Source organism: Myzus persicae, unplaced genomic scaffold, assembly GCF_001856785.1.
Source record: "Myzus persicae strain clone G006 unplaced genomic scaffold, MPER_G0061.0, whole genome shotgun sequence".
Lineage (NCBI taxonomy): Eukaryota > Metazoa > Arthropoda > Insecta > Hemiptera > Aphididae > Myzus > Myzus persicae.
This window is the reverse complement of record NW_019100725.1, coordinates 575096-601979: the sequence shown is the minus strand read 5'-3', so window position 1 is coordinate 601979 and position 26884 is coordinate 575096. Positions and strand designations below refer to the sequence as shown.

The 26884-nt window shown below is 28.6% G+C and overlaps 2 protein-coding genes across 2 annotated transcripts; one reads left to right on the top strand and one right to left on the bottom strand.

Moving 5' to 3' along the window:
- Window positions 1-4037: 4037 nt before the first annotated feature.
- Window positions 4038-13143, bottom strand: LOC111042668. The gene is made up of 16 exons (XM_022327353.1): window positions 12924-13143; window positions 12777-12864; window positions 12518-12706; window positions 10964-11080; window positions 10695-10883; window positions 10225-10431; window positions 10012-10160; window positions 9888-9924; window positions 8570-8642; window positions 7591-7652; window positions 7113-7301; window positions 5911-6027; window positions 5666-5854; window positions 4507-4710; window positions 4248-4396; window positions 4038-4163 (listed from the first exon to the last, which is right to left on the bottom strand). Exons 2-16 carry the CDS (start codon window positions 12852-12854, stop codon window positions 4121-4123), a joined length of 1992 nt encoding a protein of 663 aa, XP_022183045.1. The 5' UTR covers window positions 12855-12864; window positions 12924-13143; the 3' UTR covers window positions 4038-4120.
- A 1528-nt stretch (window positions 13144-14671) lies between these two features.
- Window positions 14672-15664, top strand: LOC111042683 (translocon-associated protein subunit delta). Its single transcript, XM_022327373.1, has 2 exons — window positions 14672-15064; window positions 15142-15664. The coding sequence occupies exons 1-2, from the start codon at window positions 14831-14833 to the stop codon at window positions 15400-15402; spliced, it is 495 nt and encodes a 164-aa protein (XP_022183065.1). The 5' UTR covers window positions 14672-14830; the 3' UTR covers window positions 15403-15664.
- The last annotated feature ends 11220 nt before the right edge of the window (window positions 15665-26884 follow it).

The window sequence follows — 26884 nt, the reverse complement described above, 5'->3', positions numbered from 1 at the left end:
ATAAGTAGTATTTGTAGCCTTGTAGGTATATTAACTTCCAATTCAAATGTTGTTGGAACGTGAATAAAAAAATGTACGATTTAAGAAGAAAAATCGGGTGTGTTTTATTTTCTGATTCCATTACCAAAGTCCATACTACTCCATAGACCTCAGCGACACAACCTAAATGCCTAATAAATATTAAAGTATTACTGCAGCAACATTACAGTAATACAGTATATATCACTGTATATTTTTACAGCATGTTTTGTTGGTGAACAATTGAACAAACTAGTTCAGTTGAACGATTCGTTATAATGTACAATATTCAGAAAATCAGAACTGAATCTGTTTAAAATTGAACATATCGTTTGCACTGATTAGTGATTCGTCTAACACAGCGGATATATATTGATTGTGTATGCTTATATATTAAAAAATCCATATTGATCTATGGAGTATGGTAGTTATAACTTATAAATATAGGTAAATATCTCAGAGCTGTAGCAAGTTTCATCGGCGTGCTTGGCCATTTAACATATTTCCTACCTTGTACTTACATTTTAGCTAGTGTATAGATGGCTATTACCATAGTAACTAAATTTAGTATACCTAGTTAATCATAGATACCTGATGGTTACTTAGTATTGTAAATTGTAGTAGTATGCAATCACAACATTATTGTAGCAAATACCTACATCAGTGTACTATCACAGTATCATTGTATTGCACACTATTTATAGAATAGTATAGTTTAAATGTTTAATTACACATTAATGCCGACCCCAGCGACAATACTTTAGGTAGGTACAGTCAAAGTATCAATTTTTTTTTTTACTGTTGTAAATTTCAAAGACTAGTTTTGAATTTCTCCCGAGTCTCCGCACTTCTAGAGTTTTATATATTAAGTTATAGTCTTGCCATTAAAACGAAAAACAATATAGTGAGATGCCAGAAAAAATGATGGACCAACGACAGTAGGGTGGCTAAATAGCTTTTAATCAAAGTTATGAATTTATAGATTTAAATGCTTCGAATAATATTCTGTTTCGGAGTCTGGTATAAAAAATGTATCATTTCATCTAAAGAAGTAAAAAACTCGAAAACCGATGACGACATCCTAATATTATATTATAATATCGATCATCTATGGCAAAAGCCGGCCTCCCTCATTCATCACGATCCTAATAATTTCAACGAACAAAACACAAAAGAGAAAATGTAGGTAGGTATGAGGCAATAATAAACTGAAGTCGTTAAACACAACATTCAGTCATTAAAAAACAACATTTACTCACATATTTCATTCTGTTCAAGTATTTTTTATAAAATATATCGATGTTTTCACTTTTCAGTTCGGAGTTAGATGAAGAAAGCAGTGCCTCCGGCCTCGTAATGGTATCTGAACTCTGAATATGTTCCAGCTATAATTAACCTGAAGATTCGATGTGTACCTAGGGTCAGTTTGATTACATATTCTTTTGGGGCTTACATATTTTACTTTCTAGTCTTAAAATTAAAATTTATTGCCACAGACAATTTGATACCCAGGTGACGTAAGTACATATTTTTTATTCTCGAGCGAGCATTTAATTTAATACTAGTCGATTTTTTAAAATCCCAAGTTGGAACTTGCAAGTTACACTCCATTATTAGTCCTATTTATATCTGTCATCACGTTTTGGGACCGTAAAAGTGCTTCGAATTTTTTCAACAGCATCTTTCCCGATGGAAGAGTGAATCTTGAGGGGTCAAAAGTAATAAATTCTCAATAGTTTTCAAAATCGCAGGAAAAAAAACCAAAAAATTAAGGAAAAAAGTACTTTTTTAAGAAAACCCGGTTTTTTACAAAATTGACTTAGGTTTTTGATGCACCTCTAACAAAAAATATCTTAGATACATGAAATTTTTATTGAATGTTCATATCTGTATTGTATATACCATACAATTTTCAAAATATTTTACTCGTGTTAAACCATTTATAGGCATATGCAATTTTCAATTATTATTTGCTTTTATTTAACTAATGTCGATAAAAATGTTTTCGCTGTCAAAAAACTTGAGTTAGAAATGCATAAAAATGTTTCGTTTTATACCAATTATCTAAGTTTTTAAAATGTAATACAAGATTCCTTATAAGTTTTTCTATCTTTATGAATCAAAAACAAAGTTGACATTTTTCATTAGGTATTTACATTTACATTTAGAACATATTCACTTTATTCCTCATATAGTGGTTTTCTTACTTTGTTGTAATTTAAGATGACAATATTAAGAAAATAAAAAAACGGTACGTTACTAACTTACCCCCCCCCCTCCCTCCAATAAAAACCCTTCCATATTCATTCAGACATATGCACACAACTCTAGAGAGTGGAAATACAAAACTGAGTCATAAGACAAAAATTATTTTCTCATTACTTTACCATTTTTGAGGAAATAACCTAAATAATAAAAGTGCTTAAATGCTTAGGAATACATTTTTATCTTTTTTTCTCATTTTAAGAATTATTTATAAAAGTTAGGAAAAATATCGATAGGTCCGCGTCAATTTCAAAATACAAAACGAATTTACGGAAAGGAATTCACTCACTTCGACTGTCAACACTCAACAGTGAAGCAGTGACAGTGTGACACAGACACTGACACTGACACAGTAAAACTGTAAAGTAAACCAAAAACGGCAAAAACAATTAACGAACACCGATAAATGCGAAACGCCTATAAAAGAGGAAAGGATACGGACAATGTAAAAACGATAACGAACAGAATAGAATAAAAATAATAATAATCGAATCAATATAATTACAATATCTAATATCATTGACTACAAATCATACTAGAGTAATATTGCAAATTTATAAATAATATTAATTAAACTCGTAGAACGATATAATATTATGCCATACAACATGTCTCGACATGCTTATCTTTAATTACCTATTATTTATTCACTGTTCGTCGCTATTGGGCTCGACGTTCGTTCCACGAAAAGTGTTATTTGTTATTTATAAATTTGGTTTCTATTTTTAAATATGCATACGAGTAACACTTTTTATATTTTGTTTCATACATCGATTTTTTTTTCACAGACATAATATAATAATTATATGGAAGTAACGGGATTAAAACGGGAAAATCTTTTGAAAACAGGATAAATAGCGTCCCGTTCGAAGTTTGTCGGGACGACGAGACATGATGACCAAAAAGGGAATAATTCCGTTTTAAACGGGACGTCTGGTCACTCTATAATATAATTCAAAAATGAATAATGGCAGGTAATTGAATTTTACACATTTTTAAAATGTTCAACTTTTATAGCTAAGGGTTGAAAATTCAAAACAAAGCTCCATGCAAGTAGGTTATTTTGTAATCAAAAAATCTAAAAATATGTTCAAATGTGAACGAAATTACAGATTCAATAACCAAGAATGATGATTTATGTTATTTTTTGTAAATAAAAATATTATTCGTGTGAACTTGAAAACTTTTAAAGTATAGATTATATTTTATACACACAATGACTTTTTTAACGAATTTGATCTACTGTGTAGTACTAATGTAGTTTACTCTATAAATTACTTTTATCACAATAATATCATTATATATACTAAAATACTAAATAATATTATAGACTAACCGTCTTACAGACCGTCTTCGCTCAGAATCGTTTTTCGTCAGTACAATTTTTTCCATCGAAATTATACAAAAAATGTTTGTCCTGGTTTAAGTAAAATAAAAAAAGGCAACCCTACTGTAGTCTAACACAGTGTTTCCCAAACTCTTGTTTGGGCTGGCCCAGTAATTTATATTTTTCACCTTTATTCTATTTAATATAGTATGAATGAACAATATAATACATTATACAATTAGAAGATAATATTCATGTATTTGAACTTTGAAGGTCTTGTGGGTGTTCACGCTTAAGTTGGCATACAGAAGGTAGGTCAATAAGCTTGTAACATTTCACACTGCTAGCACAGTTTTTGTTTGAACTAGTATTTCTACAATTTATCTTTCTTGTTTCATTATAATTTTTGAATAAATTTAACACAATGTTATGGTTCAATAATTATTTTTTATTTTTTATTTCAAATATCACATTAATACATTATCAAAAAACTGTTTTTATCACTAGTATTCATGGTTCCTCATTAAATGGATAGTCTTTTAAGTGCATTGCTCTAAAAATAAATAATGTAAATTAAAATATTTAAAGAACTTGAAAAATAAGTCTGACAATTATATTATTCATTATTTTAACTTACGGTTTGAAAAGAACATAACGCAGATTTCGGTTTAAAGACTCCAGTAAATCAATTTCTTCCTTGCTCATCTCAAAATCCCAAACATCAAAATTCTCTTTTTGTCTTTCAGGATTAGATGATTTTGGTATGACTATAACACCTCTTTGAACCTTGATTTAACAATACAAGAAAGTCTGATAAAAGGATCTGTATTAAAATCATTAAAGTAAAAATAAAAATAATAAATAAGATACAAATCTATAATCTTTTAAAAAATTACCTGAAATCTTATCAATATTTGAGCATTGGTCTTCTTATACTTGTCGGCTATTTGTTTAATAATTGGTTCATCTAAAAGTACTAATTCTTTTGAGTTTGTACCTCTGTACGGTGATCCTAAAGGTCCATAAGCAGTTAACAGAATCCCATTACTCTCGCAAACCTCTTTAAGTTTATTTTGAGTTAAATAAGGATGATTTTCAACCTAAAACAAAATAATTATTAAATACAGTAAAACTTCCATAAAACAAACTTTGCATCAACAACATTTTTTGTTTAATAAAATATTTTTGAGAACCAAATTTATTGAATTATATTTATCAAAATTCTCAATAATACAAATTTTTTTGGTTGCCCGTTAAGACTGTAATAATATGGAGGTTTCACTGTGTACCTATTATAATTTAAGAGGTATAAACACTAATATAATTTAACTAATTATTATATAAACTTATTTATTTTACTAATATTAATTTCTAATAATTCATTAGTTGATTTAGTTTAACTAAATTAAAGCAAAACTCGGTTCATTTATAAAAGATTTTTTTTTCCATTTTATTGAACTATTTAGCTATTTGATTATTATTATTACGACTTACACCCAATCCTTTTTCAATTAATCACTGTCTAATCAGTGGCTGCACAAAGGTTATTTTTTGAGGCATGTTTGCTTAGAGTATCAAGCGAGAATTTTAGGGACAAAAAAATTGGTGATAGGATGGGTAGATGGGTGAGCATGTACTACCTTACTGGGCAGTGGGCAGTTGTCACTGAATGACTTTTGGGTGTAATTACACTTCAGTATTAGTTTTTGTAGGCTACATTTAAAAACATTTTGTATCCCGTGAACAATAACTGTTTAGTTTCTTCCATAGGTGTCTGCCTAAGTAAAACTGGTAACCTACTGAGCTATCCTCAGAAGATGTCCCTGATATGAATTAAAGCATATATTTGCTAGTTTATAATACAATCATGAAGATTAGAGATATCTCTAATCTTCATGAATACAATGATAAGTTTTAGGCTACTAACAATAATTAAGCAGCATGATACAGTGACAATCTTTGGTAATATAGTAATAGTTTTAAATACTTTTGACAGTTTAGATTAAATTGTACTGCGTTAAAAACGATTTTTGAATACTATTTGTCCAGTATTACCTGATTAACAGCTGGTTTTATAGTTGCTATTTCTAAAATTTCTTTCACTTGTTTAATATTAAAATTTGAAATTCCAATTGATTTTGTGAGTCCTAATTGGACACACTGTTCCATAGCCTTCCATGTGTCTAAATAAGAATCATCAGTGCCAATAAACCGCCCTTCACTATCTTTTGAAATTGGATGTTCCTAAAAAAATTTCTATTTAACTGTTATACCTAAATAGTCAAAACTAATTTACTTACACTAGTCGCAACTGGCCAATGAATAAGGTATAAATCTAGGTAATCTAGACCCAACAATTTTAAACTATTCTTCAATGTAACTTCTACGTCTTTGGGTTTATGTTTGTTATTCCATAGCTAAACAAATAACAATTTTAAGACTAAATACACTAATATAATATTTTAAACTATGTATAATAATTGATAACTATTCAATTGTATATACAAGAAGCTAATAAAAAAAAAACTATACAAAAATATTTAAGCAAAAAAAAAATTGTATTAACTTTACAAAAGTGAAACCGATTCATATAACAAGATAACATAAATGATAAGACAATAATCTTTAATTAACCCTAAATTACACGCATTAAAAATATTCACGAGATTCCACGCACACGGTGTTTATGACCGTGTATTGAAATATTTCAATTAAAACTCGATGAATTGAAATAATCATTATTTTATTGATTTTAAATAAATAAAAATTTTCAAATGATTTTATTGGTACATAATATAAACAAATTAAACTTTCATATTAATGTTATTACATATTAAGTTATTAATTATATAAAATATTTTATTCTAAAAAAGAATTTAAATAGTACATACCATACTTATCAAATAGAAAATTAATTGTCTACATGACATATATGGAATCTGGGTCAATATAAGAATTATCAATTAATTGCCCTATTATTAAATTTAAAAAAGAAGAGCAAATGATATGTGATGTAACCATTAAATTATTTGCTTGGTTATTTTTTTATTTACGACACTCAGCAGTATTTAACATAATAATTATTTTAAATGTACCTAATAATGTAGTATGTTATAGTACATACAAATGTGTACTGTATAGTGTATACATTTTATTATCATTATTCATGACAAAAAAGTGCACTTCTCTTTATTTATAATATTGTAAACATTAAATAGGTAAAAAAAAAGAGCGAAACATTCACTTGGTGGTGATTGAAATAACTCTTGTTGAGTAATTGATATTATAACCTTATAGAGGTTATATATGAATATGAGTATATTGTATCAGGTACCTATATCAACACTGTATTGTTTTCTGGTACTAGGATCTCAGTTATTATGGTGTATTGGTGTTTATTAATTGGTAAACATCTTAAATAAGACGTTTCAAATTTTGAATCAAGACATAAATACTCACTGAATAAAGATTTAAAGTTAAATAATAAAATTTAGTACTTTACCTTACTAGTAATATATAATTCTTCCCTTGTAATGACACCTTCTTTAATTTTTTCAGCAATAGCCTTTCCTATGGAATTTTCATTATTGTAAAAAGCAGCACAATCAAAATGACGATATCCTATATCAATTGCACTTTTTACTGCATTGTAAATCTCAATCTGTTCAGATTCTTTTAATTCAGGTGTGGTCTAAAATGTAAAATATTATGGCTCACAATATAGGTACATATAGGTATAATAAACATAATAATTCGAAATATTTTCTGATAGATAAACACGAAAATTAAGTTTTTTATTTTATTGAACTTTAGCTTTGATAACAAGAGTCCATAGGCTTTAAACACTATATTGTATTTTTTAAATAGTTTATTTTCAAATAAGAACTAAAATAAATGTGACCGTCATTTATTATGATAAATTGATAAAATTATAAATTAATAAATATATAGGTAAATAGTTTAACAGTGTTTTGTATTACCTGCCAAGTTCCCAAGCCTAAGATTGGATACTGTTGGCCATTGTTGAACTTCACCATTTTCACTGATGTAGACGACGACATATTCAGTATGTATATAAAAATCAATCAATGAGTGTGAAAGATGATGTAAAAATTAAAAATGAATCTAATATTTATATTAAATAATATGATAAGGTTGAAGGCTATAACGTCTTATGTATACAAGTAATGATAATGGACGTCTTTATAAAACTCTAGAATAACTAAAAAGTTAGGTAATAAATCACTACGTTTTAAAGCTTATTACTATTTATTATTTAATACTTATAATTATATTTAATTTTGTAGTTAACGAGAGTTGTACATTGGCCGGGCAAGTGCTTATCACTCAGCCGAAACATTTGAAAATTGCCACTCATCAATATAATATGATAAGTAACCCATCATAGATTAAATTCCTCTATGAAGTAATCACAATAATACATATTATATTGCCTATGCATATCTTAAAAGGGGTTTTTAATTTTGATAAATATATATTTTATTTTTCAGATATAATTTAGGATTCAACATGTATAAATATAAATATTAAATACTAAATAGGTATTAATGATTATTGAGATAATACTTTTAATTTTACTTATTTCGGTAATATACATTTTGTTTGTTTTGATAGGGTCTTTAGGCCACATTCAATTTCTGTGTCTTATTTATAAATAAAATATGTAATTAAAAACAATTAATAAAACATTTATCAGTGTATTAAATTAATTTACAGAACGAAGGACAAAGTAAAAATGTCTCTGTAAGCCGATTGGAAATGCTGCAGAGCTATAATGATCAACGCTTTTTTTTATTTATTGGCATAATATGCATATATTTTTTTTATTGATAATAATAACTGCCTCGGCGACAAGGGCCAATGGCTACAAGAAATTTAACATAATTATTACATTAAATAAAAACTTATGACTATACAGTGATAGAAAAAAGAACAGACCTTTAATATTATAGATCCCTGGTATAGACGTTAGGCAAATAACCATAAAACTTGACCCAGAAGGCTTTTCAAACTCTTAATTTTAAAATAGCCTAAATTATATTGGTTCTTCGTTTTTTTTCTCTATTCTAAATCTCTAAACCATACATATAAATATTTTTTTTTTCACTTTCGATACATTATACAAATTGCCTGCAATTGTACATAAACAATTAATACCTGATTGTTTCTTTTTTTCAAATTACCGAGTTTATTTATAAATTTTTTATTTTTTTCAATAGAACAATGGGCCCCACTGAACTGCTGAGAATGCTCATATGAGGGCCTGTAAAGAGTTAAATACCAATGTTTTTATTGCTTTTATTGAGCACTAAATCTCGCGAAAATATATTCATTTTTTTTGTATCACTTAAATGAAAATTAGTGAAAAAGACTTCTTTTTAAATAGCAAATTGTCTGATTTAAAATTGAGAAATACAATAATTATAATTAAATGTAAGTACTTACATGTGTATTTGAAATTGTCCGTGGTGGGGGGGGGTTAAACCCTCTAAACACGGCCCTGACACAATATTATTTATCTAAAATTCCAAAGATAATGCTTCAGTTACAATCACTGGTATATGCCTAATATATAATATTATCTATAGCCTTGGTTATACAGTCAGTTATTTAAGTAATATTACCAAGTTACAATTAAAGAGTAGGCCTCCAAATTTTTTTTTAGGATTTTCAACAACACTATTTACTTTTCTGAAAGCAGGATTTAACTGTAGGTGCACTTCCAAAATAATTACTTTTAGAAATAAGATTAGAGTATTGGACTCGTTAATCATTGTACCTCAAAGTCCAAGTGCTTAATGTTATAGAATTATTATAATTGATGATAATAATATAACATTAAAAGTTTAGTTGTATACAATTGTTTTTGTCATTTTTGTATTACAACAACTAGACTTGCTGACTATTGCCGGGTTGCATGAACAATCACTCAACATTTAACAAATCAATAGTGAGCTAATGATCCCTTAAACATGGTTTAGAGGCCCATGATTGGTCCATTAAATTATATTGGGCTGTTAATTAATATTTTTTTCATGCAACCTGGCATAAGACTTGTTTAGTACAATATCAGTTTTGAGAGAGAATGTAAGGAGCAAAAGAATACAATTTACAAAACCAGAGTGTGGAAGTTAACTTATACTTATTTAAGTTTATTAACATTGCATTTTTTAATTATTTAATATTTATAAGCAGTATAGTATTAATTTTAGCCAACATTTTAAATGTTAATCTCCAAATGTTCAAATAATTAGGCTTCATCAAAGAATGGGTGGTCTTTTAAATGTTTTGCACTAAAAAAATAAACAGGTTTAATAAATCTTTTAAATATTATGTTAAAATGTATTATTTAATAATGTCAAATAATGTTTTCAACTTACGTATTGAATTCGAAATAACGAGCATTTTTGTTCAAGGATTCGAGTAAATCCATATCTTGTGTAGTTAACTCAAAATCCCAGACATCAAAATTTTCTTTCTGCCTCTCTGGATTGGATGACTTTGGTATGACTATAACACCTCTTTGGATCTAATTTTTTCAACACAATACAAGTTAGAAACAAATAGTAAAAAATAAATAGTACAATAATTACTTGGAACTTTATCAATATTTGAGCATTGGTTTTTTTATACTTATCAGCTATTTGTTTTACAATAGGTTCGTCTAAAATAGCATCTTCTTCTGGTCCTGCCCATGATCTTTTTGCTGATCCTAATGGCGCATAACCAGTTAGTAGTATACCATTACTTTCACAGAACTCCTTCAGTTTATTTTGTGTTAAATAAGGATGACACTCAACCTATAAGAACAAACAATTTTAGTTGTTAAATAAATTGTTTATAAATTTGTTTACAATTATATTAATATTTTAAAACTTCTACATACATTGAAGTGTAATAAAGTAATAAATATTTATGGATTAAAATAAAGTAAAAATCATCATATATTATCATCAATTGAATTACAATAATTATTATAAAAAATTATAGTTTATGTAAAAGTATGCAAATTAATCATAAAACTTAAGACACAACAATATTTCCCTGTTTTAACACTATTTACCTGATTAACAACTGGTTTAATAGTAGCTATTTCTAAAATATCTTTTAATTGTTTAATATTGAAATTCGACACTCCAATCGATTTTGTGAGACCTTTTTGAACACATCCTTCCATAGCTTTCCAAGTTTCTAAATAAGAAACACCAGAACTTAATAATCGACCTTCGCTGTCAGTAGCATTAGGATCTTCCTAAAATATAAAATATGTTTATAATACTATAGGTTAATACATTTTGGTGTTAAGTTTTGTATACATTTAAAAATATTTACACTAGTTCCAAAAGGCCAATGGATAAGATATAAATCTACATAACTCAAACATAAATCATTCAAAGTATTCTTCAATGCTTCTTCTACCAGCTCAGATCTATGCTTATCATTCCAAAGCTTAAACAAATTAAACACATAAATAGATAATATCTAATGATTCAAACAAATTCATTAGATATCATTAAGTACAATTCAAATTTAAATTTCACAATTTACTAATAAGTTATTATTAAATATCATTTGTAATTTATTTTTAATGGTTCTTTAACCCTTTCACTGCTCCACTTCCAAACAAACTATTACGTCCAAAATATTTACAAAATTCACTGCACCATAAGTACTATTACATTCCTGTATTTCATAATATTATCCATTCATATTTGCCAGTAACCATACAACTTTGTATCGAGTTATTTTAAGCTTAAATAATTAGATCATAAAGATTTCATAATTTAAATTTAAAACATTTAAAAAATTAAATTTATGTAACATACATAGGTTGTAGAGCAGTAGTACTCAACCGGGGTGACATGTCACCTTAGGGTGACGTGGACCTAGCTTAGGGGTGACGCAGAATTTTAACAAGAAAAGAAAAAATTTTAAAAATAAATTTTTCGATAATAGTAAAATTATAATAATAATAATAAAATTTCGAAAACAATCATATTATTTCTTATAATACATATATTATTCACCTATACCGCCACTGTCATGTACATAACATACCTCAAAGTTCGTATCTTTATATACGCTAGACAGCTTTTGGGTGGCTCTTAACAATGAATACCCTCGATTATCGTAAAATGCTATTAATGTGCTCCTTCAGTTTTCTACGTCTTGGTTATGTGAGCATGGCTTTAGTGCACTAACAAATATAAAAACAAAAAAACGCAACAGACTCACAAAAACAACTATAGAAGACGATATGAGACTCGCTCTTTCCACCATCAAACTTAGGATTCCCCAATTTTGTAAAAAACACCTGGGTCAAATTTCACATTAAATTTATATAAATCATTATTTTTTTTTTAACTTTAATTTTTTTCTGTACTGTATTTTTTTTTTAATAAAAGAATAATTTTAATATATACAGCTAAGATTATTTATTATTTTGATGTTAGGTTTTTTTTTTTTTTTTACATTACACAGTTAGGGTGACGCGATGTTTGATTCTAGTGCCTAAAGGTGACATGAATCAAAAAAGGTTGAGAACTACTGTTGTAGAGCATAAATAGTGTAGCAGTGAAAATATTAGGTTCAATAATTTTTTTAATAACTAAGAATAATTACTAGTATTAGTATGCGTATTATCATATCATTGGAATTATTATCTATGTCTTTTAACATTATAAAATTAATGTATTTAGTGCCCCCAAAATATTTTCCTATTTAACCAATAATTATTTAGGTATCAACTAAAATTAGTATCTATTTTAAGCAAATTCTAAATCTTTCTTAAGTCATTTAAAATATTTATAAACATTGACTGATTGTCTGATTCACGACAAAATAATAACTATATACATTTTTTATTGATGAATTGTTAAGTCATACCTTACTAGTGATAAATAGTTCATCTCTTTTGATAACACCTTCTAAAATTTTATCATTTATAGCTTTTCCCAACAATTTTTCATTATTATAAATGGCAGCACAGTCAAAATGACGATAGCCTATGTCAATTGCACTTTTTATAGAATTAATGAACGCAGTGTGTTGAGAATCATCAATGATTGCTGATGCCTGGAAAAATGAATATTTTCAAAATTACGTAGTAGCTACTACAAAATAGATACGTGTAAATATATATTACCTGCCAAGTTCCCAAACCTAAGATTGGATATAATTGACCATTATTGAACTTTACCATTTTTGTCAAATATGATGTCATATTTAAGTATCTACCAGCATAAATAGTTATTATAAAAAACTGTAACAGTACAATAATTGTAATACCTACCGTCAAAAATAAGATGTAAGCTGTGGTAGTTAGTGGCACTAGTCACTAGTTAGTGGTTACTGGCTACTGTAGTTCTATACTTTTTAGTTATGCTGCATAACTTATGTAAGACTGTCCATACTCATAACTAAATATTCCAGACGTCTATAATAATATTACAATAATAAGTAATTTAGTAGTTACACAGAAGAAAAGATAGTACTATCTAAAGTCGTGGTATGCAATTATTAATAATTATTAGAGTAATAATTGATAAGATGATATAGTTGAGTCACAGATTTAGATAATAAAAATAAACTAGATTGCTTGATCATGGAGTAATATTACTCTGTGCTAGATTCCCTATACCATCCTATAATTATTAATTACCGTATAAACCACGGACTATGATTGTAAAATAATAATCAAAAATTTCATATGCCTGTATATATAGTTCAAAACAAATCAATTATTTATGTATTTTGAAAATTGTGTGGTGTATAGAAAATGTTTACACAAATATTCCGTGAAAATTTCATGAACCTACGGTTATTTTTGATAGAGGTACACTAAAAACCAAAATTGATTTTTTCGATGAAAGGTTTTGCGTAAAAATTCCCGTTTTCCCTTAATATTTTGTTTGTTTTTACTGTTGCTTTTGAAAACTACTGGGAATTTTAAATTTTGACCTCCCACCGACCAGATTCACTTTCCCATCTACTCTAATTTTAGCGTTTCGTAAATTAATCTATTCAATGAAAAATATTTGCAATAACCATAATTTTTTCTATTGACAGGCGATATATATAATTTTTTTTCAAAATTATGAACAATCCGTGGTGGCGAAGTTAAATTTCTACTCCTACATAAGGTACTACGGAAAAGTGACTTAAAGTGTTTAACTCAAATATGTTTTGTTAAACTATAATTAAACTAAAAATATTAAATGTATATTTAATGAATATTTAGGTAATATTATTTATACCCGTATTTAAATTCTTGATGTTTGCCCCATTAATAACATCATTATTATATAATTGCAGTTGTTATTAGTCCAGCTTGTACTATAGCTATATTTTTTGCCTGCAAAAAGTATCCTATTGACTATTTCCATTTTCCATTGAGTCCAGACAACATAAAAATAATGTTTCAGTGGCTGGGGTCTCTTGAGTTTCGATTTGTATGCCACCAAAATTGCAGTACCTACCCTACAAACTTATCTTCTTTTTCATCGTACACAATAATTATTAATTTTTCTAATTGGCATACCATCAAATACTAAACTGCAATCCTTCTCACTAGTTGGAAATTTGGAATTAGTTTAATGCTTTTTAAAACTTCTTCGAAAGAGCCAGGTTTTGCATTTACTGCTGATTTCCAATTAGCGATTGATTGGGAAGAGTTAACTACGTAAGTAAGTAGGTATACTTCTGGAAAACACGTATTTTTTTCAAAATTATTTTACAACCTCGATGGACGAATAGTACATACTATTATTGTGTGAATGTTTCACTCCCGAATTATTTAGAAAATTAAAAATATGATTAGTATGAAAATATGAACTCATATCCTCCAAATTCAATATTCAAATTTATTATTTAATATTTATTTATTTTCGGCGCTGGCAGGCAAATTAAAGTACCGACAGCGTTTGCCTCTCACCACCATTACGTTGGTCACACTCACGAATTAAGATTAAGTATATCTTAATTCGTGGTCACACTCAAAAACGATGACACTCCGTACACGCGTTATCGACACGGCCGGTTATCACAAACGCGACGAAACGCGATCGTAACAGTTGGCACTTTTACGAAGTTCAGAAATCGTGGCTCGACCGTGTCTGTTCGCCGAGTGTACGTTATTACTCCAACGTCCGTTTCCCTGTTTTCTCGACTTTTTCCGAATTTTCTCATCCGAATTCCGCGATGACACCTACCCACTGCATTCTCGTCGCACTGTCGTTGTGCGCGGTGGCTTCGTCCGCAGCCGGTTGTAAGTATGCCGTCGAGTCGTACACCACCAGCGATGCCATGATCGTCACCGAGGCCGCGTTCATTGCTCAAGTGAGCGCCGATTGCGAGGATTCGCCGTCCAACCTGTACGCCGAAGTGGAAGGCCGACTTCTGGTAGCGGCCAACGCTGGTCCGAACAAATACCAAGTAAGTAGACCGATCTCGACACTGATCCAGTGCTGTCTGCAAGCAGTGTTATAATATTATGCTAAACCTTTCCGCAGGTCAGTTGGTTGGACGACTTCAAGAAGGCTCGCCGAGGCGATTACTATGTGAAATTTTACGACGAGGCCGGTTATGGACAACTTAAGAAACTGTTGCGCGATGGAGAATCCACCAGCAGTGTAACGCCTGTACACTCTGCATACGTCCGTTATCCCGGTGCTTACAAAGGCGTTTGGGTCAATTCTGAATTCCTTGCTGCAATTGTCAGCATGGCGGTTTTGTATTTTGCGTATACGTTCAAGTCAAAAATTGTCTCCTAATCTTAATATTATTTAAGAAACTTAAAATATTTTGTTACAAAGTCTGCTCGGTTTTTATATGACTGTTATTTTTAATTTTTTTTTTTAATATTCTAAATAAAGTATTTGAATTAATGTATTAATTTAATTCAATATCATAAGCTACCCCAAATCAGTACCACCTACCCAACATCTTTATCAATTAAATATGTTATTAAGTTGTAAGATAACTTGTAAGTTAGGTACTTTTACAATTTTTTTAATATAGTGTTTCTTATATGATTGTGTTATTCGTTCTCTAACTGTCTGTCAGGTTATTGGTCAGAAACGTATGTCCTTAAATTTTAATGTCCAATTAAAATCCAAATATTTTTATAAATTTGTTTCTATGGTGTTATTTAAGCTATTTTGCATTTAACGACATACCTTATACATGTTATGTATATTTTTCATGATATTTTTTAACTAAATCAGGTTACTAAATCCTTTAAAAAAGTATCTAAATATTGGTGCACTTATAGATTTAAGTCATGTGTTTTTTGTTTGGTGCTATTTATAGTCTTGAAACTTTTACTTGTAAGTAGAGCAAGGACTTTCATACACTGAAAAAATCATCAAAAATACATATAAAAATTGTCTTTTATGCATCAAAACATTTAAAATGTGCGGTTAAAAAAAAATTATAAGACTAAAACTTATCGCTCTAAAAATTACATGTTCCTTTAAATATTTAATTTTAATAATTATTAATTAGTATTTAATTTTAATAATTACTTATTATTTATTATTCCTCTATAAGTTATAACTAGATTTATTTTACTTATTGTATTGTACTAAATTGATTTAGAATCTTTTTTGAATTTTGGATCTCATTCTTCTTTATTAGTTATTATTCTGTACCTTATAGTTATTAAACAGAAAAGGTATTTAAAAATAATTATTGTATTATTCTCAAATATTTACCTTATCTAAATCAGAATTGTACTGAATTATTAACATTTCTTAGGTATTTTCAAATAGCAGAGAGCGTATTTTATCTGTTTGCTGGTTCTTGTATTGTAAAAAACTGTTCAACGTCCACTGACCTGGTCGATGCATATTTTGAGAAAACCATTTCACTAGCATTCAAATCTCCTAATTCATCCATTTTGATGTTTTCCTCAGTGCCATTTAAAATATTCGAAATTATACAAAGCATATTGAAACCTTTGTTTTTTTCTATTGCTTTTTAAAGTTTTTCCACTACTGATTTTATACTCTTTGATTGTGTATTAATTATGTTAATTTTGTTTATAATTTTGTGCACAATGTTAATTGAATTGACTAGTTTCAATCCACATTTTTCAAGCTGGGTAATTGGTTTAGATAGAAAGTTTGCTGTAATACAAACCAAGTTTGCGTCTAATCGTTGGCCATCCAAAATATTTTTTACCTTTAATACAAAAGCTGAATTGTCATTCAACTTCATAAAAACATTTTGAATGCTTTAAATATGCTTACAATAATAATCTGTTGCATCTAATCACACCCCCCAACAAGTAATTATAGGTTCAGCTGTTCTGGTGGTAGCTTTTTTACTTCTGGAGCTTCATTTTTAAAAATTTGGAATTGATAAGGCGCTTTTCTAATCTACCCATTCGCAATTAAGATAAAATGAGCCTTTATCGTCTTTATGAGAAATTATAAATAAACAGTTAAATACAATTTTGTCCTAGATTCATCATAAATATTGACTGAAGTACATGATTTATGAAAAACCTTCAAAATATTCACTAAAAACTTAAAATATGTCCTTTAAACCCAAAATATGCAAAAATATACATTAAAAACTTTGAGTTTTTGGTCTTAAACATTGTGAATACTTTGTATGATTACAGCTTACTCTGCTTACGTTAAAGTTAACCAGAAAAAATATGCGAATGCATGAAAGTCCTTGCTCTACTTAAAAGATGCCTCCAACACTTTAATTGTGATGTCTTCACGGAAACTTAAAATGATTGATAATCAGTTGTAGGAATCTATGGTTAAATCTAAAAAAATTATGAAGATTAAAATTTTTTTTACACCCTGGCAACCATTCTAAAACTAGGGAGAAGATTTCTTCTTAACAGTTTAGTGTTCGATACTGTATTTTGATATTCATTAAAAATAAAATATGGCAACAATAATAGTTGTTAAATGTAATACCTACTTAAATACTTAATAATTGATTTTACTCGTACAAAATACTTTTTAATTCACACCGAAAGGCCTCGCAGGCGAACCTTTTCAGTTTTTCACCAGGCAACTATTATTTAGGATATAATGTTGTTTTGTACTTTCATCACTAGAGAGCGCTGCATATTTGTTTTTAAATGTAATATTTTTATTTTATTTTTTGCTGTGATACATGACTTCAACAATCATTAGGTTGTGGGGAGGGGTTTAGCACTTTGCAGTTCAAAATTTCAAAATTAATATCTATTGTATCGAGCTTAATAATATCATTGATAATTATATTATTAATTATAATCATTGATATAGTAAATATGTAGTCAATAGTCATGTGTGTAGACTAGTGTAGTGCACTATTAGTTACTCTTTTGGAGTTACTTTCACAACATTTTTTATTTTTACACTACAATGTACAATCTGCTACAAACTAGAACAATAAGTAAAAAATATGGATGAATTTATGGCCTGAAAAAGAGGACGGAATAAAGAAGCCTTCCAATTAAGACACTTTGTCAGTTACTCATGTACATACCTAGGTATATACGTTTACAATAGTGTTATATTTCAATTTGAAAATTAAATTAGTAGGTCCCGCCACCTATGCCTTTTTAATATTTTCCTGGTGTTACCAACTATATTTGCTGACGCAACCCCTTTGAAGGCTTTGATTTATGGATTGGTGTGGTTTTGAATATTTAAGTTGAATCGCCTGTCAAAAGTTCTAACTACATCTTTGATGGTCAGATGGATAGATCATTATGTATTATGTAAGGAATGGTTGGAGAGTTAATGTTTGAAATTTTTGCAGAACCCCATAATTGGATTCCGTACATCCACATTGGTTTGATGTAGAGTTTGTATATTAGTAGCTTGGTTGGTAACGTTATGTGGCTAGATGTTAGGAGGGAGCAAAGAAGTTTGTATCTTTTTAGGATAGAAGTTTGTTGCTAAGATGAAGACACCAGGTTAAGATGTTGATCAATGATAATGTCTGGAGAACGAGTGCTCTGTGCAGTTGGGTCATAAGAAATAATTTTGATACAATACCTACTGTGGTTGTCAAAAAATGCTGAAATTATTACTACAGTACTACATTAGTCTCAATAATTCAAAAAATTTTCTCTCCCTTAGAGGTGTTTGTAAGTTGTGTTAGAGGTATATAAGTCTACTTTTTTTTGATTACCCTTGAGATTCAAATTATCGAAACTTCTATATTTAATATACACTTGGGTAAGTATGATACATATTTTTTAAATCTGTTAATCCATTTTTATGATAAGTTTATATTTTGAAGTATAATTACATAAAAGTTAATTTATAATAAGTACCAAATCATTAAGGAAGCTTTTTAGACTATATTTATTACTTAAGTATTATTGTTATTAAAGTTTATAAATTACTACTAGTACCGCTCAGTGGTTGAAATTTAACAAAAAAAAACCAGATTATTTCATTTTTATGATTTATTTATACAATTAAAATGAACAGAAAACATTATTTTATTTTATTTTTGTTTGAATTGAAATATAAACTAAAAATTGAATCGATTCTAGTTCAAAATAGTTTATTTTTTATGATTTTGGCTTCTTCTGCCAAATATGTCTAATAGGTAAGGTTGAGCGAGTGCTTTCATTTCTAATGGGTACTTTTTTACATTTTAAGTATTTTGTAACATTTTACACAAACTATTAAATATAAATTCAATGTACAATTCAATTTAAATACATTTATATTGCATTTAATCTATTCTGAGATTGTATAACTAGAAAAAATATATTTAATTTATTTTAAACGTATTATCATTACTAAGAAGTTCTACTTCCAGACTACTTCAAATAAAAAAAATTCTTTCAAACGTAAATTAAAATAAATGTTAGAATAATGCAATATTATTTCACCACTGCTAATAGTAATGCTCTCTTTCTGCAATTGCATTATCCAAAATCAAATATTTGTAATATAGGTATATTAAAAATTGTTTTCTTACCATTTCTTAGTAGGTACTCAGAATTATAAAAAAAAGTTACTACTCTAGTTTGTATTCATATAATTTACGTAGTAATTTTTTTATTGTAATTCAGGCAATATCTTAGTAAAGGGACTTATTTGGTAATTTTTATAACGTTACAGAATATATTATTTTACAATATTTAGGATACGTGCCTCATACTAAAATACTATATTCATACTCGGTGCTTGTTTAAAAAAAAATGAAAATCTCTTGCATATTGCAAGGTCAGATGATAGACTATAAAAGAATCGCTCTAAATACACCTACCTACTTTTCGACGATTAATTGGACAAAATAGTATCGTATAAAAGCGTCTATCTATTTATAATAAATAAATCTTCTTAACGCTTGAAAATTATTTTTTTTTTCAATACCTAGATAACATATTTTACTGTAGATAGGTATAGGTACCTACATTGTGTACGTTTATAGAGAAAATCGTTGAAATAAATAAAATATCCAGGAAATCAATAACGTTACGCTGCAGTGACAAAAAAAATCCAGCAGAATAAGAAAAAGTTCTTTGATAACTGCACGGTGCAGGTGGTCTCCACCGATACTTAATTGAAGAGCGTGCAAGTTTAGAATTGAAACATATGACGTAATACTGTAATAGGTACCTACCTATTGACGAAACCGTTCAGAACTGCTGCAGGAAAAAAAAATTAAAGGTTATAAATTCGATTGTGATGATTTTTTTAAAAAATGTATTACAAAATATAAGATAGTTGCGTGTCTGCGCTCTACAATAATGGCTGTTGATGCGAGACACAACCAATATGTATGAGCAAAGAAATATTGCTTCCTAGATAATTTAATCAGGTATTTGCAGAATAATTGTTAATAATGTATTAAATTGGGCATGCAACGTATTGTTATACAAATAAATAAATAACCCTAGAAACAGAGATGAATCCCAAATTTTCCCGCCCGGCGCTAATTGCTTTGCCGATATTTGAATACAAAGTTATCCACGTAAGTTATTGACAATTAAAATGGATAGTATATACTCTGCGGGGCTAGTAGCTATCTAGCTCTCTAGGGCTCATATTTAGCATGGACATATAATATAGCTCAGTAAAACTATAAGAACGACTAAAAATCCTTAATCTTAATTTGTTTGCCTACAAAATAATATTAAAAACATGCATTTTTTTTATTCTTTAAATAAAACACATGTCTACCTGCTCATAATTTACTTTATGTTGAATACATTATTTTGCAATAATTTAAGTATGTATTACAAAAAAAAGTTAGTGGAAATTTTAGTGATTGCTATTAGTTTATAAGTTTGAAAAACTAAATTATTTCAAGGTGTAAAATAAATAATAATTAAATACATTATAAAAATACTAATGAAATACTTTTAATCTTTTGATTCTTTACTTTACTTATCAAAACCACTCGATGTTAAACTTTTTAACAGGTCAAAAAATTGCCTTTAGGTATGCTAGAAGTCTATTATAGAACTGCTATTGTCAAGGTTGTATCATTAAATAAGAAAAATCAATTCGTCAAAGAAATAAAGACTCATTTTATTATCAAGAAACCCGATCATAGCCCTTTATTGCACGGTCGGTGCATCACATCGAGATTAAAAAAAAGTTACATGGAACTCGGCGACAGTTGGCACGTAACCTAACCTAAGAAAAATGTTATTTAGGTCGTTGTCCCCTCAACACGTAGGTCCTAGTAGTCCTGCATAGTATATGGTTTAGCCTTGGCCATACATATACGGGGAGCATATTCTAAAACACGATAATTAATTCTTTTTTATGCTTAAAGTGCATTTATTCAAAATAGGATTTTTGGAATCTTAATTAACTAGGTGTACTTAAATTCTAGCTATAACCTAAATATCTAATTTGCTGGATCTCACGAACAATCACTGAATCACTAAAAATGTAAAGGTAGCGGTGAAGAGATGCGCTAAGTAATGATCACGTCTAGAACATGATGATTCATCACATAGTGGCCCGTGATCGGTCAATTAAGTTTTAGCGAATCATATTATAACAATCGATGTTTTATTTTTATGTGACCTGCAACAAGAAAGCACTTACTTAGCCGATTCAAGCCTATAATCGTCTCCCTGGATTTTCGACTCACTATGCACTGAAACGTTTGTAACACGAAAAACCACCCAAAATAACCTCGCATAGATGTGTACTAAATAATAACGACGACGGACAGCGGTGACGAGAGGCAGATGGCTGCCGTTCACGTCCAACCCGACTCCCACGTCAAAGTTACGATGGATCACCAGTGAAAATTTGATAGTGATGAATTTGACAACACACGTTGTAGGTACCTATATAGGTATGTTGCGATGTTTATGATATATATATAGGTAAACATAACCTCGGTAGGTACATCACCCCGGTCCGGCCCATTTGAAATTGTAAAACTTAAAAAACGCGGTCTCCACCTGCAACCCCACCCTAGTGCAAAATTACAGTGTTTTCATTTGTTTACCATGCTATCATTAAGGACGTAATTTGAATGCATTTGTATGACCGTTTTAAAAATTTGTCCGACTTTGGTTATCACAGAAAAAAATGGACGGTGCCGCCTAAGGGCGGCCTACGACTCAGTTCTCCGCCACAACCAACCTTTCACCGACATTTTTTTTTCTGCAAATATTTAGTAGAAAATCGTTTTTCCACGGGGAATACAATGACTGTTTTGCTAAAATTATTGAAAATATTCAAGTCCTAAATTCATAACGCACCTATTATTATTATAATATTGTTCGTGAGACCAAAAACATAAATGACAATATAACCGTAACGCCACAACACGTAACTGCACCAAACTTTCAATTTATTTGTTTAATCGTTTTTTGTGTACAGGTACAGACAAAATTTTATATGCGTTTATTTATACCTACTAATTGTGGTTAAATTACCTGTCGTTCGGATTTAATTAAAAACGAAAAGGGTGACCTGACTATTGTTGTAGTTAAAATCCAAACAAAAGCGTCGGTGTAAATCGTTTTGACGCACTGTATTTCGCAGAACTATGTTATTATTTCTAATGAATTTTCACCGGGAAAAATATTCACAGAATTCGGTAGGTACCTTTTGGCAGAAACTGATTGGGAGACCTGATCCAGTCCCGAAACATCACTATGATATTATATACACTCAGTATCCCTCCATAAGATATATAGTAGAAAATATTGCATGCATCGGCATTTTAATGTTTTAAAATTCAAAATGTTATTTTGCAATAAAATAATTCTGAACGTTTAAAATATGCGCTTCCTCGAAATGTACCATTATTGAATTTGTTGACATTTTTTCCTCCTCTATATAGATACCTAGTACCTTCCTATATATATTATTATTATTATTATTTAGTGTTAAGTTCATATTATATTATATTACACTCGCTTACCTGTTATACATAATATTATGTTACGTACCTACCTCCTATATGGTATTATAATATTGTACGTGTGCATTCTCACGTAGACTTGGGGAGATGGAAACCACTCACTTAACAAATTAAACGAGGCATTGTATTTTATATATTAATTAGAAAAATATATAATATTTTAAACGATAGATTAGGTTAACCCTAACTATGAAGAAAAAATAATAATCCACTACCTAGATTTAAGTAGTTTTTTGATTGCGTATTTTCATGAATGCAATTAAAAAAGTAATTATCTGATATATAATCTCTGATGATAGCAGCGAAATAAAATAAAATAAATTTAAATTCTATTAAAACTTCAACGGATAATTGTAGTCACCTCTAACGTTCTAAAAGTAAAAACATTTACAACAAAATACCAATGGCCGAGAACGATTTTCCTACATTATGGTTATTTTACACATTTCAAAAAATATTTTTAAAACTATTGACTGGTTTAATGCACACTCAATACAAAGATAAAGAAGACCTTAATAAATATAAATATTTAATTTTGATATTAATAATTGAATGTTATAACGTTATATATTACATATTTTACTATTTAATCAATAAAATAAATATTATTAATAATATAATCAAAATATTTAATTAATTATTGATTTGTTTATTTAGTATGTTATGGACTTTATAAATAAATTCCACACCGTATAAGTGTTATATACGATCATCTATAGTTATAAAGTAGTAGGTAGGCAGAATGTTTTGACAATCACTAGCCCCATGCCTCCATCCCATTAAGTTATTTAGTATCATCATTGATATTTTAAACATTTATCTCAGGCCTTAGGTTGTGATGTGTAGCTCTTATATTATTTATTTTACCATAGACCAAGAATATCTAATCTGTGGTTAAACCTTCACTATAAAATGCACTCGAGTTGTACGCAGACCAATATTTTTACACGACAAACTGATTAGTGATTTTTGAACTTATTGCATATTATAATAAAAACCAATAATAGTAGAGTATTCGAGACTAAATCATAAAATTAGTTTTGAAATTACCATACAATAAGGCCGTATGTCAACGCCAATATTTTATTTCCAATGGGCAACGCAGCAATTATTACGGTTATTTTTATATTTATATTGGTTGGACAGGTTATGTCCTTGTATACGGACAATTTAGTAGCCACTTATAGTAAATACCTACTTTAAATAAGAAAAAAAAGAGTTACAGAAACACAAAAAATAATATTAACATTAGCGTTTTAGAACGCTAATTATAATAATATTATATTATCCTCAACATAGTTATGTACTTTTAATTTATATGTATCGAAGTTCAGAAAAATATTCTGTTTTCGAATATGAAACTAAAACAGTATGTTTAAATTAAAAAAAGCAAAAAACTTAAAAAATTATAGAGATTAAAAATATAATTTTTTTAACTACTCGAAACCACGTAAAAATTATCATTAAAAGACTCCCTCGCGTCATAAGTACTACTGTTGGGTATTTCCTTAAATTCATGTTAAAAAAACACATTAACACCGCATATATATTGTTTATTGTAAATTACCCTTACAGATTGTATATTTTCCAAATAAATGTTAAAAAAAAAACTAAAACATTGATATTTTATGAATTATGAATGTTATACGTTAAACGAATCATTCTTTATGTTATATTTATGGTAGCTACTTAGTTAATACTTTTCGTATAAATCAAATTGCACTTGTGCATGTATATTATTATTATATTTTAATATAATTTAGTTAGGAAATGTTTTTCTCTTGCAGTATTAACTATGTAATGTCTTGTATACATCACTTTTAAACATCGATTAGTAACGTGACTAATAAAATAATATCCAATATTATTATAAAATAATGTATAAAATATATGCACAATATTATGTATTTATCTTTCTGACGTACGTATATATTTATATATTTTATTGTTAAATGTTTTGATACCAAGTACAAATAGTAGGTATATACTACGTCTTCTCTACTAAACACAATTAATGGTGGAAGTAAAAAATACATTTATCTCGTTCCTGGTTTTATAATATATTGTAAGCCGTATTGGGGCGTGCCGAAAATGTTATTTTAAGGAGATTGAAAGCGGTGATTTATTTAGGGGTTTTGTATAGGCAATGTGATGCTTAATACTGGTTACGTAGTGTGTATTTGTGTGAGCTGAAGTAAATATTATCATGAGTGTGTGTATATGCATTCGAAATCCATTGTACCGAGGCTTGGTAATGTCCGAGTTTAGACGGTTGTGGTTTTAAACTTGAGTAGGTACCTATTACCTACCACTGGCCACTATCTATACTATAATTTATATACTATGACCAACAAAATCATTAAAAAAAACTAATAATGATTGGTAAAAAACAATGATAGCTTTTAGATTTTATTTTAAAATATGGTCAAAAATATAAATAACATATTTTTTAAATAAATAAATATAGGTATTACTTATAAGTTTTGCTATCCACCCAATTCACTTCACTCTATAATATCAGCGGAAAACGGTTGTGTGGCCTGACACCACATAATAGACAAGTTGATAAGTAAGTACATAGTCGAATAAGTTACATTTTAACAATTTTCTTGCTGGTACTTAACCTATATAATATTATGTAACTATGTAACTATGGTAATTATTTACAAAGATCTAAATAATTGTACATTAGATACAGTAAATTAGTGTTACAGCAAGTTACAGAAAGTCATAATGATTTTATTTATTTTGTCGAATTCGAACATTTAATCGTAGGTACTTGAAACTTTTAAAGTACATAATATTATTATGTTGTACACTTGTACATATACACTCATTGACATTTTCAAATGCAATTATCTTGGCAAAAATTAGTTTAATTTACCGTATTGTCGAATCGAAAAATAAATTACTTTAACTGCAATAATATCATAAAATGTACTCAGTAATAGTTAATCTGACAAGCTATCGTAGCTCAGAACCGTTTTTCGTACATAATCGTACTTACTGCACATTATCTTTATTAAAACAATTATTATTTATATTAGAGGTATATTGTTAGGTAGGCACCTTAGCTATTTCATATGTATATAGTTGTATTATTATATTATGTATAATTATATACATTGATGTACTATATTATGTATAATTGCTGTATGCAAAAATATTTTTAAAAATAACTGTTAAGTGTCCTTATAGTGGAATCGCTCATCTGTACCAACTGATTTTTCCGCATGCCACTGTGCCCAAGCAATTGTAGTCGGAGACCTGAGTACAAATTATAGGCACTCATGTGCGGATAGATCTATCGGGAAATCGGGATTTTCCCGGTAGGTCCCCATCACAAAAAAAAAAAAAAAATAATAATAATATAAAAGTAAATTTTTATAATACTGGCTGGTGCCCTGGCGGCTGTACAGTATTAAATATTAATGCGTATTGGTAATATTTGTATACTCCATTAAGGCCTAGGGGCCTATGTATTAACTCATCGATACCCGTATAAATAGGTACATATCTATTTTTTTGTATGTACTATTGTGCTAAAACTAAAACAATGTATAAAATGTAAATATAAATTATAAATAAATATAATCGATGTTCGAATAACAAAAAAAAAAAAAAGGATGGATCAAGATTTGTTAAGTAAATGTTCCAACGACAAAACTCAAAAGAAGTTAAATTTTTTTATATACAATATATAGGCGATTGATAAATGTGGCCCTAATAAAAATATCCCGGTAAAAAAAAAGTACCTATCCGCCCACCTATAGGTACATACTAATTGTATCGAGATTTTATTGCTGACGGTTTGACCAAAATGAATAAAATGAACAGCTGGCGTTAGACTGAACTCCCGAGAGTAGAAAAAGAAAACGA

Bases quoted from the DNA above. Each gene is read 5' to 3' on its own strand.
- LOC111042668 (XM_022327353.1), bottom strand. From the start codon at position 12,854: ATGACATCATATTTGACAAAAATGGTAAAGTTCAATAATGGTCAATTA. The intron at 11,081-12,517 runs GTATGACTTAAC...AATTTGTTTAAG, and splicing joins AACTATTTATCACTAGTAAG to CTTTGGAATGATAAGCATAG. The intron at 7,653-8,569 runs GTCTGTTCTTTT...CGTCTACATCAG, and splicing joins AGGGATCTATAATATTAAAG to TGAAAATGGTGAAGTTCAAC.
- LOC111042683 (XM_022327373.1), top strand. From the start codon at position 14,831: ATGACACCTACCCACTGCATTCTCGTCGCACTGTCGTTGTGCGCGGTG. The intron at 15,065-15,141 runs GTAAGTAGACCG...ACCTTTCCGCAG, and splicing joins CTGGTCCGAACAAATACCAA to GTCAGTTGGTTGGACGACTT.